The following is a 13,078-nucleotide window of genomic DNA, read 5'->3' as shown; positions in this document are numbered from 1 at the left end:
CCCGAAGCGTGGCGCGCGAATTAAACCTCCATCCTCGGTTACGTGTGGCAGGGTTTGCCAAGGCCGACGCATGCGGTGAATCTGCATTAAAGGCGTCAGGGTGGTGAGGGCAAAGCAGCCAAAAGCTGCCATGCGGAGGGGGATGCGTGGTCACCGTGGCCATTTAGCGAAATGCTGGTTATTCGGGTGAGGCAGCAAACCCCTTCCCCCTCCCCCAAACAAATAAGAGAACTCACTCATCCTGATGTCTAGGTGCGCTGGGGAGAGAAAGGCTCCACGGAGGAGGGCGCCAGGCTGGAGAAGGCCAAGAACGCCGTAGTGTCGGTGCCTGAGGAGGTGGAGGAGTCCATGATCAGAAATCCCGCCGCGCCAGCCCCCACCTACCACCACCCCGAGACAAAATGGTACACTCCGATCAAGGTGAGATGCTGGCCTACACCATGGTGCATTTCAGTGGCCTCTGTGGACCTCAAACCCACATGCTCTATACGAGTGCACTCAGTAAATTGGCAAACTGTTCCTGGGCTTTGCAGGGCCGCCTCGATGCGCTGTGGGCCCTGCTGCGCAGACAGTATGATCGTGTTTCCCTCATGCGGCCAACGGCGGCAGACAAGGTAGGCCACGGAAACCCGGCAAGGTCGAGCTACAAGTATGATCAGAAGAGGTAGTAGAACTGAATCTTGGTAGTAGAACTGTAGTTCTGAAGTTTTGGGACAAGCAGAGAGTAGGGTTTTTTTTTGTGGGGGGGGTTTTGGTTTGTTTTTTGTGGGGGGGTTTAAGGCCACAGGAACCACAGGAAATTGTGTGTGTGTGTGTGTGTGTGTGTGTGTGTGTGTGTGTGTGTGTGTGTGTGTGTGTGTGCGCGCGCGCGCGCGTGCGTGCGCGTGTGTCTTTGTGCATGTACCGCAGCACACCAGACAGCTGCCAGCAGTCAGAGCTGGATGTGACAGCCACAGCCATATATGGCAGACTGTTGTACTGTAGTCAGCTGAATGGCATAAACAAACCTAGACCTGCGGCCGCCATGGCCACCGCTCAACTTGGGAACAGAGCGCCCTGTCCTGTCCCTTTTCCGAACCACTTACTCGATATGCCACTTATCAGTGAGCCGTGTCCTTTGACAGCTGGGCTGTGTGAGAATTTATCTTAATACAGGAAGGTCAGCCTGCTACAGGAGGGAGGTATGAAGAAATCTGTCCTTGACATTCATCCAGTGTGGATACGTTTCCTTTTACTCTCCATTATAAGCGGGTTGGGGGTGGTGGTGGTGTAAGACTTGTTTCTTGTTTCACATGTACATAGTGCAGTCTTTCAGACTGGCTGTCCTCAGTTTCGGAGTGAAACTGTCACTGGGAAACTGCTGATAGCTAGGACTGTTGCGTAGGGCTGTACTCTGTACTCGGAATATTTCAGACACAGACAGCCTTGGTAAAGTTCCAGTAAAGGTCATTCAGTGCTGAGCTATGAGCCTTGCCAAAGCATTCTCTCTGGACACGGGACTGCTCAGTAGTAATTTTGTGTTTATTTTTTTTGTTTTTGTTTTTTTTTCTTGCTCAATCTTGCATACTGAATTTAAAATTCCCCCTCTGTCCGCTCCTGTTGGTTTCTACCCCTCTTCCTGTCCTGTCCCATGGGACAGGATGCGCTTTCTCTGTTGTTCCTGCAAACGTTAGTCCTTTGCGTCCCGCAAGTCCCCGGGGATTCCTGTCCAAATATCACCCTCCATCATCCCTGTTAACTGTTTTTGTAATTGTCGGTGATATTCCAGTCATGCTCGAGCCACATGTTCTGCAAGGCTGAGATGATTTTTTTTCCCCCTCAAAACAAAGTAATGAAAATGCAGTAACTCTGAGGGGAGGGTGTGCGCGGGGTAGTGGGTGGCGAGGGACCACAGCCATTGAAAGACTCCGAGCAGGTCTCTGGCGCTCTTTAGTCAGACCACAGCTCAAGTGCGCCAACTTCCAAGCTCTCGATCAGGTGCGCGGGGCCCAGGCACCAGCTATCAAAGCCTGAGGAGCCCCTCGTCAGAGCCAGGGCGGGCCTATGTGCGCTCTGCCGGAGAGAGCTCGGGGCTTTGATGGCCGACAGCAACCCCCCAGGGTCATGAATTTTTCAGCGACGGATTGCGGGGTTACAAGGACACGTTCAGGTGTAAGGAAGCAGGTTGTCGCAGACATCTGTTCAGCTCCCAGACCCTGGGGTATCCCCCCTCCCCCCCTCATAGCGCCTCTGCACCCACAGCACACCCCCCCCCCCCTCCCCTCGACTCCGCCTGCAGCCAGACTGCTGGATTGTCAGCAGATGTAGGTTTTTTCGAGGCAGCCCAAACCCTTTCTGGTCTCACATTTACTGCCCGAGGGGCTTCAACACCAAAGGTAAGCGCGCGGGGGTGGACACAGCTGCACTGCCGAGCTCGCCTCAGGCACAAATAAAGAGATCTGATGCGGTCTGACTCTGTTGTCGGGGGAGACCGGGGAGCTGGAGAGGCACTTCAGAGCCAACTTAGCGGCACAACATCTGCCGTCAAGTTTTCCTAGAAAAAGCGGCGGGGACGAGCAGGTAGGGGGAAGTGGGGGGGCGTGGCGCGGCGGTGAGGCCCGGCCCTATCACGGGCAGGGAGCGCCTTCTGAGCATCCGCACCACCGCCTCTGCCCACACCCAACTACCCTCCTCACCGGGGCCCCGCTGTCGATTTACAAAGCAGCAGCCCGCGAAAAAAAACAAAAAACACACACACACACACACACACACACACACACTAACAAGCCCCTTTATAAATGATACATTAACATAAATTAACCCCGCCGATCTGCTGCGCCGCAGCAAAGTCAAGACACACAAAGTCAAGAGGGTGGCTAATTTTAGGCTGCATGTGCGTGCTAGCGCGCGTGCATGCAGCGTGTTGGCACAGTCACGTTTGAGCTTCTCGTTGGGTATGGAGACCGGTACTGTGTGAGGTACTGTGGACAGAGCATGGAGATAATACCAAAAATGTCTGTAGAAATGTTTGGGTTGTTTTCTTATTCAAAGAAGGAGCTCAGCAGGTTATCACAAATGAGGAAATGAAGCTTCTGCTTCCCCTCTTTACTTGCGCAGACATATATAGTTCCTTGGTTCATGTTGTGCAGATGAAAAGGGAGTAAATGAATGCATTCATTGGACAGAGCGCCCCGCCCCACCCCAAAACAACATTCTGCCCTTGTGCAAGACAAATAACGTCACTTTAGCATTGCCTCCGCATATATTAAACCCCATTAAAGTCAGTCCCTGTAGAACGCATGCCGTATTAATTCACGATGGCTGCTAGCTTCCTAAGGAAGTGCCACAACAAGGTGGAGTGCATTTTTAAACAGCGGGACCTCCGGCCAGGGACAAACGTAATCGCGTGGGCTGTGAGGCCTCGTTCTCCCGTGGCAGTGGGCGGGGGCAAACCTCTGAGTGGCGGCGTCTTAATTTAACAGCCGCCGGTCACGTAAACAGCACGGAGGGAACGTTTTAATTAAGCAGCAGGCAGCACGACAGGGCCCCACTCTTGAGGAATGCCGTCGGAGGAGGGGGTGGACTGGAAGGGTTGGGGGGGGGGGAGGTGGAGACACCGAGGGAGGCAGCGCTGGCACAGGGAAAGAGCAGTTGGGCGGAGGAGGGTGGTGAAGTGGGAGAGGGAGAGATTAAGATGCTGGGCTGGCAGGCCGAGTCCCTCGGGTCGTCGACACACACGGCCAGATTTAGCTGTGGCAGCCTCCGAGAGCCTGGATCCGGCCCGGCCGCTCGGCAACGACACCGGAGCCTGGGCCAAATGAACCCGAGGACTTGGGGCCCTTAATGAACCAGCCGGAATGCTACGGACTGGTGCCGGCTGAGGCAGCGAGGAGCGGTCTCACGAGCGGAGCCGGGTTGCTTCTGCTCGTGGTTCTGCCGCCGCACGCGCACCCACACACTCCGCTGCCTCTACAGCCTCTGAGCCGTATCACGGTTGCACAGTGGTGTGTGCGTGCATGCGTGCCGGGGTGCGTGCGTGCCGGCGTGCGGGCAAGCTTGCATTATACGTATTAATTAGTGCTCCTCTGGTCTGTCTGCGCTGACTGAGGAGCTTAACAAAGCCGCTCAATTTTTTTTTTCTGCATTGCATTTAATGTCTCATTATAATCTTTGTCATGCAGATGAATTTCAGTGTACTGATCAGTGTAGCGATTAAACTGGACAATGCATTAGACATTTACAATAAAAATAACAAGTGATGAAAACAAGCTCTAATTGTTGGAATGGTCGGAAAGTGAATAACTGAGTATGTTAATGGGGAATCATTTGAGGCCACAGTGCTTGGTGTCTAGCTGTATTAAATGTGAATGCTCAGTGATGAACTGAAAGCCTTCATCTACGTGTTCATCAAAAAAAAATAAAAATCTGGCCAATGGTATGAAGTTGAACTGCACCCTAGATCAGAGAGCATGGCATTTCTAATTAACAGGGTAATTGGAATTAAACCGGAGCATCACAAGTAATGAAGGACTCCAACCAGAAGAAAGCCAACCTAGCCCCACATGCGAGGCGAACTAGAACCGGCCAGCAGAGAGCAAGCGTGATCCCGGGCGTTCGACTCTGTCCCGTCACCCGTGCCCCTGCTCCAAGTCGCTCTCCTGGCTCTCGGCTCTGTCTGACCGACTGGTATGGGGACGCCAGTATGGGTGAACCGTCAAGGGTGCGCAGGGGGTGAGCTTAGTGGGGACAATAGGTGCACGCCTGCCCTCTCCCTCTCCCCGACCCCTCATTAGTGCCGCCGCTCCGCCTAACAAGCGGCGCGTCGGAGGCTGACAGCTCCATTCAGACGCCACGGCCCCCGAGGAGTGACAGCTTTTAACAGCAGTGGAGTCTTGCTGATTTCATGAAATGGCCTCTTGCTCTTTTAACCAGATTAGATCTAAACCCCCAACCCTCGCCCCCCACACACCTCCTTTTTCTTCCCTCCAAATATTTTGGTACACGAACTGCGGAAAAGTAGGGCAGATGTCCGCGCGGCTCGTCGCAAATTCGATAATGTCTGCCGCGTTAAGCCGGGAGGCTCTCTGAGCAGCCCAGCCTGCTGGTAACAGGATTAGGCGGGGGGACCCGAGTGAGCACGCACCCCTTCCGGACGGGCGGTGCCGAAAGGAAGGCATCGCCAATGGAGCCAAATGGAGGAGGAGGCGGTGGAGCGTGTCGGGATGCGCTCGGCCTGGCGTGGAGGGTTTAACGCATGAGGCAGGACCGCCACCTTCGCCTCGCATGCGTCCAGCAGTAGGGACCTGGAGCTTCTGCGTTGTCATGACGTGGAGGCTTCCAGTTTCCATGTGCTTTAGAAAACTTTACTCCTGTCAGTCTGGTATGTTGAAAGACGTTTAGGTGTTTTTGTTGTTGGCATGTCATCTCTTCGTGGTTCTGTAGTACTTTTCAACTTCTTCAGAAATCCTGTTTCATTCCTGCAAGTGTTGGCCTGCTCAATGCTGATGTTCTGCCCCTTTAGATCAAGTGTATTAGCCACATTAGGGTTTCAGTTGTGTTAGTGGCCATGTGCTCTGACATTCCACCATCAGTCATGTGGGCTGGTACCTGCACACTTGAGCAGGCTTTTGTGCGTGTGCGTGTGCGTGTGTGTGTGTTTTGCGGGGGGTCCTACTGGCCACCACCATAGCCATGTCACTGTCTGCACCATCTCCTCTACACCTATTAAAATCAAAAAGCCTTTCACATAGAGAGCAGGGGGATCTCGGCTGTAATTAACTTGCATTATTGTAAATGTCAGCTTTTTCCAAGAGCCGCTTTGTCGTATGGATTTCTGTCTCACTATGTGACAGACCTACATGGAAATCACAAGGGAATTAGTAATGTATTATAATGCGCCTCTTCACTCGTCTGATTGATGTGAATGTTTAAATTGATGAAACAGTATCGTAGGGTTCTCTTTTAAATGTGTGTAGCGACATATATCATTTTGTGATGTTCTATTTGGATTTCCATATGGATTTCCATCTCATTTGTTTACATAGTGTATACTGTATGCATCTTGTTTTATACTGGGATATTTAATATTTTTGTTCAATAGTGGTGGCAATAGTTGGCATTAGTTCAGCAATTGGCTACATTGTAGAAAATATGACAATACTAACAGTAAATGCACTTTTTGATTTACGTTTGTTGTAAATTCATCATGTTCTTTAGTAATGATAAATGCTACACAGATTAAATAATGTATAATTACTTGGTAAGTTAGCATTGTTGAAACTATAGGTATGTAAAATTGTCAATTACAGTAGATGCATTTGACAAAGAGCTTTACTCCTTACAGTAAGATTAGTAAAACTATGAAACCCAAATTAGTGTTTTCGTCGTCATCTTCAGTTAGAGCTGAAAAGGAGCAGTAACATGTTAATTTCAGTTAACACCAATACATTTTTGGCATTTTGGCTAAATCAACTTGATTATGCTAATTAGCTTTATTATGCTAATTCTGGAGACTTTATTTTAAACTGGCAGATCAACTGAAATTAAATGCTTTCGTAAATTTTAATTTCTTTTTAAGACTAATCGTGCTCATAAAAGCTTGACTGTTGCTGGTTTAGTTGTGGCATGAATGTGCTGGGTTGTTTGATGTTGTTGTTATCATTTGTATTTATTTGTTTTTTTATTTATTTACTTATTGCCACAATCAGCACTTGATGATGGTGCGCGTCACACCCGCTGCCCTTTCCAGGAATGATCCACTGTGTGACAGATCAGGCCATTCAGATCCTCGGTGCGATAAAAGGGCAGCTGACTCCAGCTCTGACTCTGTTTCATGGACAGTTCTGTAGTCTAAAGAGTTTTCATATTTGCATGCACTTAACTTTGAGACTCAGATTTTGTACAGTTAGTGGGGATTAGTCTTTAAATATCCTCCGATATACTTTTTCAGATTCTTGCCTAGTCAGATTCTGGTGACGGGGCATTTATATTTTGGAGAATGTTTTAATAGTTTATCTTTTATCGTTCATCATTTCAATATCCATACATAAGTAACAGCTTGTGCATCGTTATTGATTAAAAGAACAAATATAAATATGACAATTATTGTATAGGTGTTCAAAACTGAATTTATTACTTTTGCACTGGCAGTTAAATATATTCTGTGGAAAGAAAGGTGCCCATTGCAAAAACTGAATCCAGTCTCCTGCACACTGGCCTGGAGTGCCAAAAAGGAGATGGGAATTTCAAACAATATGCCATTCATCATCATTTGATGGCATCAATTGATGGCTATGATGCTAATGGTAACAGTTTATAATCTAACATAATAACCTTAATGATGATGTCAGCCATAATGAGGTATAGGTCATCCTCTCCCATATATCATTAACGAGTGAACGCTTCAGCTCGATAGACAAAGATCAACTCCATCTTGAGGGCAAGAAAAAAACATGCATACATTCTGGTATGGGGAGAAAAAAAAGATGACTGGGAAAAACGGTGTTGTTTGCTTTATTTTGTTTTTATCACAGTCGTCTGGCTTTGTATCTGCGGGTCTCAAAACAAATGCATGTAAGTAGTTGTGAATCCCGCTCTTTGTGTGCACAGATGCAGCCGCGCTCTTCTGGTCTTATTAGTTTTAACCCATCAGATGGCCCAAACCTTTTCAGAGTGACTGTCACACAGTTTTGCCAAACATTTTTCTCATATCAGGAGCTGTTGGGTCTTCAATCCTTCCAGCATCCAACGAAAGAGCAGACTTGCGCACACGCCCGCCCCCCCCCCCACCCCCCCGACACACATACAGAGACACACACATACAGAGACACACACATACAGAGACACACACACAATTTGAGGGCACACAATACAGTAGATGTCAGACCATACAGTAGAACCACTTCATAATTAAATTTTCAGCTATTATCTTCTTTAGTGTACACACACACATTCTCCACAGCGATTCTTTAAGAACTAAAATCTCATTTTCCACCTCTGTCTTCTCAAGTTAAGATGAGCAGAGCCTCTCACAAGTGACAGCAGCACTAATGAAGATGTAGACCTGTGGCCAGCAGGTTTCTGAAGGTTACTCTGCCTATACTGAAGGGAGCGATAAAGAATGAAGCCAATGATGACATGTGACGCTTTCACCAGACCTGATGCAAACTACCACTAATGAAGGCAGGGAGTCAGGGGACAGAGAGACCTTAGACTGTGCGCATGCGTATGTGAGTGTGAGAGCGAGAACGCGCTTATGTTTTGGATGTGTGTACATTTCGTGGTGTGTGGGGTCCCACTAGTCCTAACTAGACTTGTGACACGAGCGGGGTTTAATTTTCAATGTAGATCATATCAGTCAGCAGGCGTGATGATGACATTTGTCAAGGTGTTTTAAGAATTTGGAGCTTAATATTGAAGATTTATTACTGTCCATGATTAAGAGTCACTAAGATTAGTACTCAGAACACTGGAGATTACACTTTATGATAAACAAAAAACACTGGAGATTACATTTTAGGATAAACAACAAACACTGGAGATTACACCTTAGGATAAACAACAAACACTGGAGATTACACCTTGTGATAAACAGACAAAAAAGAACTCAGGGATTTTCCCGCACAATTGAGGCCATAAAATGAAAATATAACAGACCTGGCACTCATGCCAAAAAAACCAGTATTCATTAGCTGCTGGATAAAGATGAAGACAAAATTAAGCCCTTCTACAACACACAACTAGCCAAATGTTATGATGGCATCAGATTTTATATTGCGTTTAAAGTAACCGGTTTATTGGCAGGAGATCAAAGAAAGTGTCTGCAGTTAGCGCAGGGAACCTAAAGCTGTGCAATGTCGTATACAAAAGCTGAAACTAGCCTGGGAATTAAGTGACTGCATCTTCCTGCTTCAAAAAGGGAGGAAGTGATCTGAATCATAATGCTTAAAACATACTACATACAGCACCATTCTTCCAATAAAGCTCTTTTGACATCCTGTGCTTAGAAACGCTTATTTAAAGCACAAGATCATCAAGAAGTGGTCAGCGTAGGCCAGAAACAGCTATTTAAGACAGTTGTTTTTATTAAAAGGTTTGGTCAGGAACAGACATTTGTCACTGTTCTCCTTTCAGATGGTTTTTCTGTGGCATATATGAATTGTCATGACTTTCTTAGTAAGGGCACAGATTGTATTAATGGAAAATGGAAGTTACATTAATATTTTTCAAAGTTAAAGTGGCTCTAGAATTTGAACATGAATGCATATAATTTAGCCAGTATAGTCCAAGTTTAGAATTTTCTTTGTGGACTCGGAATAATATTAGTCATTTTTAGCGTGTCAACAAAATTTCTTTATACCCAGACGTTAGGGATGGAAGCTTCTAATTTCAAGAAAGTTGACAGTTGCCTGTCTGATTGTGAGAGAAATCGTTTTTGACTGATTTCAGTAAAGTGTAAAATACCAGTGCAGTCCAAAATGTAAAAAAAAGAAATCATAGAAATTATTAAACTGTGTTTTGCATTTTTGGTTTGTTCATATGTATTCTTTAACTATAATAACACAGCCATTTGAAATGGGGTGGTGTGTTCCAGATATTGTTATGCTTTTGGCAACAACTGACAGGTTGTTTTGTTTGCTGTTTGTTTGTACATTGTTTTTGGTTTTTTTTGTTTTTTTGCGGTCACACACAACACATTTTCTGGTCAGAACTGACCATGACGCGCACATTAGACAGTGAAGACCACACACCCAGGCTGGGGCTAAACAGCAGCAGTGGTCGCCGTGGTAGCAGTTGTGTGGGTCAGACCACCTGAGAGGGCGACAGCTGCCTCGCCAGCATCCAGCACACGTGCATGCGCTCACGCATCACCTCTAACGACTCCCAGACGCCACCCCAGCCCGGCCACTTTGCTTCAGTCTGCAGTGCAGCACATTAGAATAATTACTCCCTGTCATCCTCCATTTAATAGGCACCCCTCCCTGCATCTCTCTCTCTTTCAGACACACACACACTTGCCCTCACACAGTCGCACTCTCTTCGTTTGCAAACACACATCACACACGCATGCACGTGCACGCACAGTCACTGAATGGGGGCAACAAAGCACTGAAAGAACTCCCACCGACCACACACACCCCCCTCCTTTGCTATTTGTCCTTAGTGGATTGCAAATGGCGTTTAAAGAGGATGAGTGGAGATGAAGCGACTACCTGTGTTTGGTTTGAGAAGGAGAGAGAGCACGCACGCACGCACGCACACACACACAGTGATAGAGACATTTGCTTTCATGCTAGGGCCTATCTGAGGAGGCATCTCATTATCATGACATCTGCATAGCCGAATACGGACACGCTGCCTCCTCAGCCTGTGGGGCCTTTGCCATGCTAACTCTGCCTCCTCAGCCTGGCCTGCAAAGAGCTGCTTAAGACGTGGAAGTTCCCAGAGAGACCACATCAGGCCTTCCCTTATTGAATCTCATTTCCTTTTCTCAGTAATATTCTTGAGTTACTTTTTCAGGGGAAGAATATGTAACCATAAATATGAGAAGAACATTATTCCCCATTTCAAGAAATGGCACTTTATTTTTGCATCCCGCTTGACCGTCGCTTTTTCTCCCCGTTCTTTGCTGTATTTTGTGGAGTCTTAGCTCTGGCTATTGACTGATCTCTGCTGGAGTTTCAAGTAAGCACTTTGGATGTAGTGAGTTAGCCTAAGCACTTAACACCCATCTGCGAGTAAATATTTATCCCAAAATCTTGAGGCGAAAATAACAGACGGTAGCACAACCTACCTCAATTTGGGTATTAAAGTGGGCATGAGCCTGCCAAGTAGTTCAAGTTCCCCTTTGGTAGCTGTCTTCTTTACACTTCTCTTTCTCTTCATCTTGTCAGTGTCCAGGTGAGGGCCTCCTTTCTTTAAACAGCTGCTGAGTTTGTCTGTATCAAAGTGTCAAATTGGCATGGAGGAATGGTGTTCCCCAATACCTCAGGACAACCAAGTTCTCTTTTAAAACTTCCATTATTTGCACAAGTCCAACAGTTCGATTTTTCAGCAGACCAAACAGTGCAACGATGTGTGGGTGTCCTAAAACCCCCATACCCTTAAGACCATCTTTACAGTTAGAAAGCATAGTCAGGTGGGGTTCTCTCAACCTGTTTATTTTAGAAAGGCCACAGGGAAGGAGGAGTGACTGAAGGGAAGCAGGTGGAGAGGGCAGTTGAGCCGTGCAGGCAAGTGTGGGTGGAAGATGTGACGGCCATGACCCATCATGGGTCTGCACGCTCCCACGGTCGCAGGGTTAAAGGTCACAGCCCATCCTCGTATACAGGCATGAACACGTAAAGCAGGAGTGGGAACCTCTGCGTTCAGTGGAAGTCCTGATCGTGAAAATGTTCCTGGTCTGACAGGGTCTGGGTCAGAATGAGGTACTTCTAGCACTATATTCTATATTCTGTGTGAGTGTGCACATGTGCACACTCTTACCCCTAACCGATCTGTTGTCTGACTAACTCAGGTCACATTAACCCACTTCTCACAGTTGTGGTCCACACAAAGCCCCAGAGCCGCTGCATTGCCAGCCGGCGGCCAGAAGCCGCCATCACATCTCCTCAGCGGTCGTGTGGCAATCGGGTTATTTACTGCCTACATTACCATGTGGCTTGATAAGCATATTTTTCTCAGTAGACATAACAAGATGTTTTATGGCCAGGACTTACCACTGAGCAGAGCGCCACGACCAGCCTGACTTTATTTATACACCTGTGTTTTATGCCACTACATAAATAAAAACTTTTCTGTCTTGTAATTTAGAGGTAACATTTTGGCAGTGAATTATGTCGCAAACCTGCATATGAAGACATTTCAGTGGCATAAATTAAGGAGGAGTTTGCATACTTACATTTTTGGAGTAAATAAATAAGTATAGCACATGAGGGTGCCAGGACTTTATTTCTCCAGCTAGCAGAAGAGCATACCTTTCTCCTTGACATTACTCAAAAAAGTCTAGAACTCCCAGTTAAACTATGTAACGTAAAACGTTACATATAAGAAAATATACAGCACTAGAATATGCTGGATCTTTGAATTTTGAGGTTGATCTTCATTGATAATTAAATTTGAGTAAAATTGTTGATAATTGTCTTCTAAATGTAATTCTTTATTTAATCAAAGGAGTTGGGTGTACAGAAATATTTTAACTGGTCTTCACAATTACATTATTAGAAACTACAGTACATCCAAAACTTTACAAAATCGTACCTCTTACCCTACACAGACAAGACAATAGCTTGTGTTCAGTCTGTAGAACTTTATGAAACTGCCACCTGTTGTAATGTACTCTGGGCCAGTTGGCCCGAGAGCCACCCCAGGCCCGAGGTCCACATATGAATGGCTATACGTTAGCCTTTATGTCGTGGCTCTTCCAGAAGGTCAGGCCGATCAAACCTGTGTGGGCTGAGCACCGGGACCTCTTCCAACAGCATTAGCCTCACAGCAGGCTGTAACACATCAGCCCAGCACTCCCACTCCCACACACCGGGGCCGCACGTGTACGGCTGCTGCAGCACCGCTCTGACAGCGCCCCCCCACCCCCAGTTACTGCTCCCTGTCCCAGGGCCTGCTCCTCCACCCTCCCAGGTCCATGTGAACCCAGTCACGTTTACAAACACTTGCATGTGCGCACACACACACTCGCACACAAGCACTTTTTTTTCATTCTACTTACAAACTGTCTACCTAATCAATGTGAATCATTTCCTGCCCCTTGACTTGTGGGCATGTGTGCATTTTAAGTATATACATCCTAGTCACTTTACATGAGAATCATTACACTACTTTTTCAGTGATATGCACAGGACACTTTCTGCTGTGCAAACTGCCTGTACTTTAATATCAGCAGCACAAAGTCCATGCAGGTTACACTGCTGTAGTTTACATCTCCATCTTGATCTGTCCTTTGTCTTTTTCTGTTGCACTCCGCAAATTGTTTGCAAAATTTATCGTTTCGTTTATTAAGTAGCTTCTTGCTTGGATCATATTTCCTGAGGTGTAATGTTGCAGCATCAACCTCTCGCCAGCCACTGCTCTGCGGTGGCACTTG

At 46.8% G+C, this 13,078-nt stretch overlaps 1 protein-coding gene across 2 annotated transcripts in view; it reads left to right on the top strand.

Annotated features, from left to right (window-relative positions):
* The window catches only part of antxr2a (ANTXR cell adhesion molecule 2a), a 39,993-nt gene that overhangs the window by 17,015 nt on the left and 9,900 nt on the right, over nucleotides 1–13,078 (top strand). For both annotated transcript variants that reach the window (XM_081714133.1, XM_027029094.3), the window contains 2 exons: nucleotides 253–420; nucleotides 534–614. In XM_081714133.1, the coding sequence (XP_081570259.1) occupies nucleotides 253–420; nucleotides 534–614 (249 nt within the window). The remainder of the gene's footprint in view (nucleotides 1–252; nucleotides 421–533; nucleotides 615–13,078) is intronic.

Source organism: Electrophorus electricus, chromosome 5, assembly GCF_041902795.1.
Source record: "Electrophorus electricus isolate QZ-2024a chromosome 5, ASM4190279v1, whole genome shotgun sequence".
In the NCBI taxonomy this organism is placed as follows: domain Eukaryota; kingdom Metazoa; phylum Chordata; class Actinopteri; order Gymnotiformes; family Gymnotidae; genus Electrophorus; species Electrophorus electricus.
This window is presented reverse-complemented; position numbering and strand designations above follow the sequence as displayed.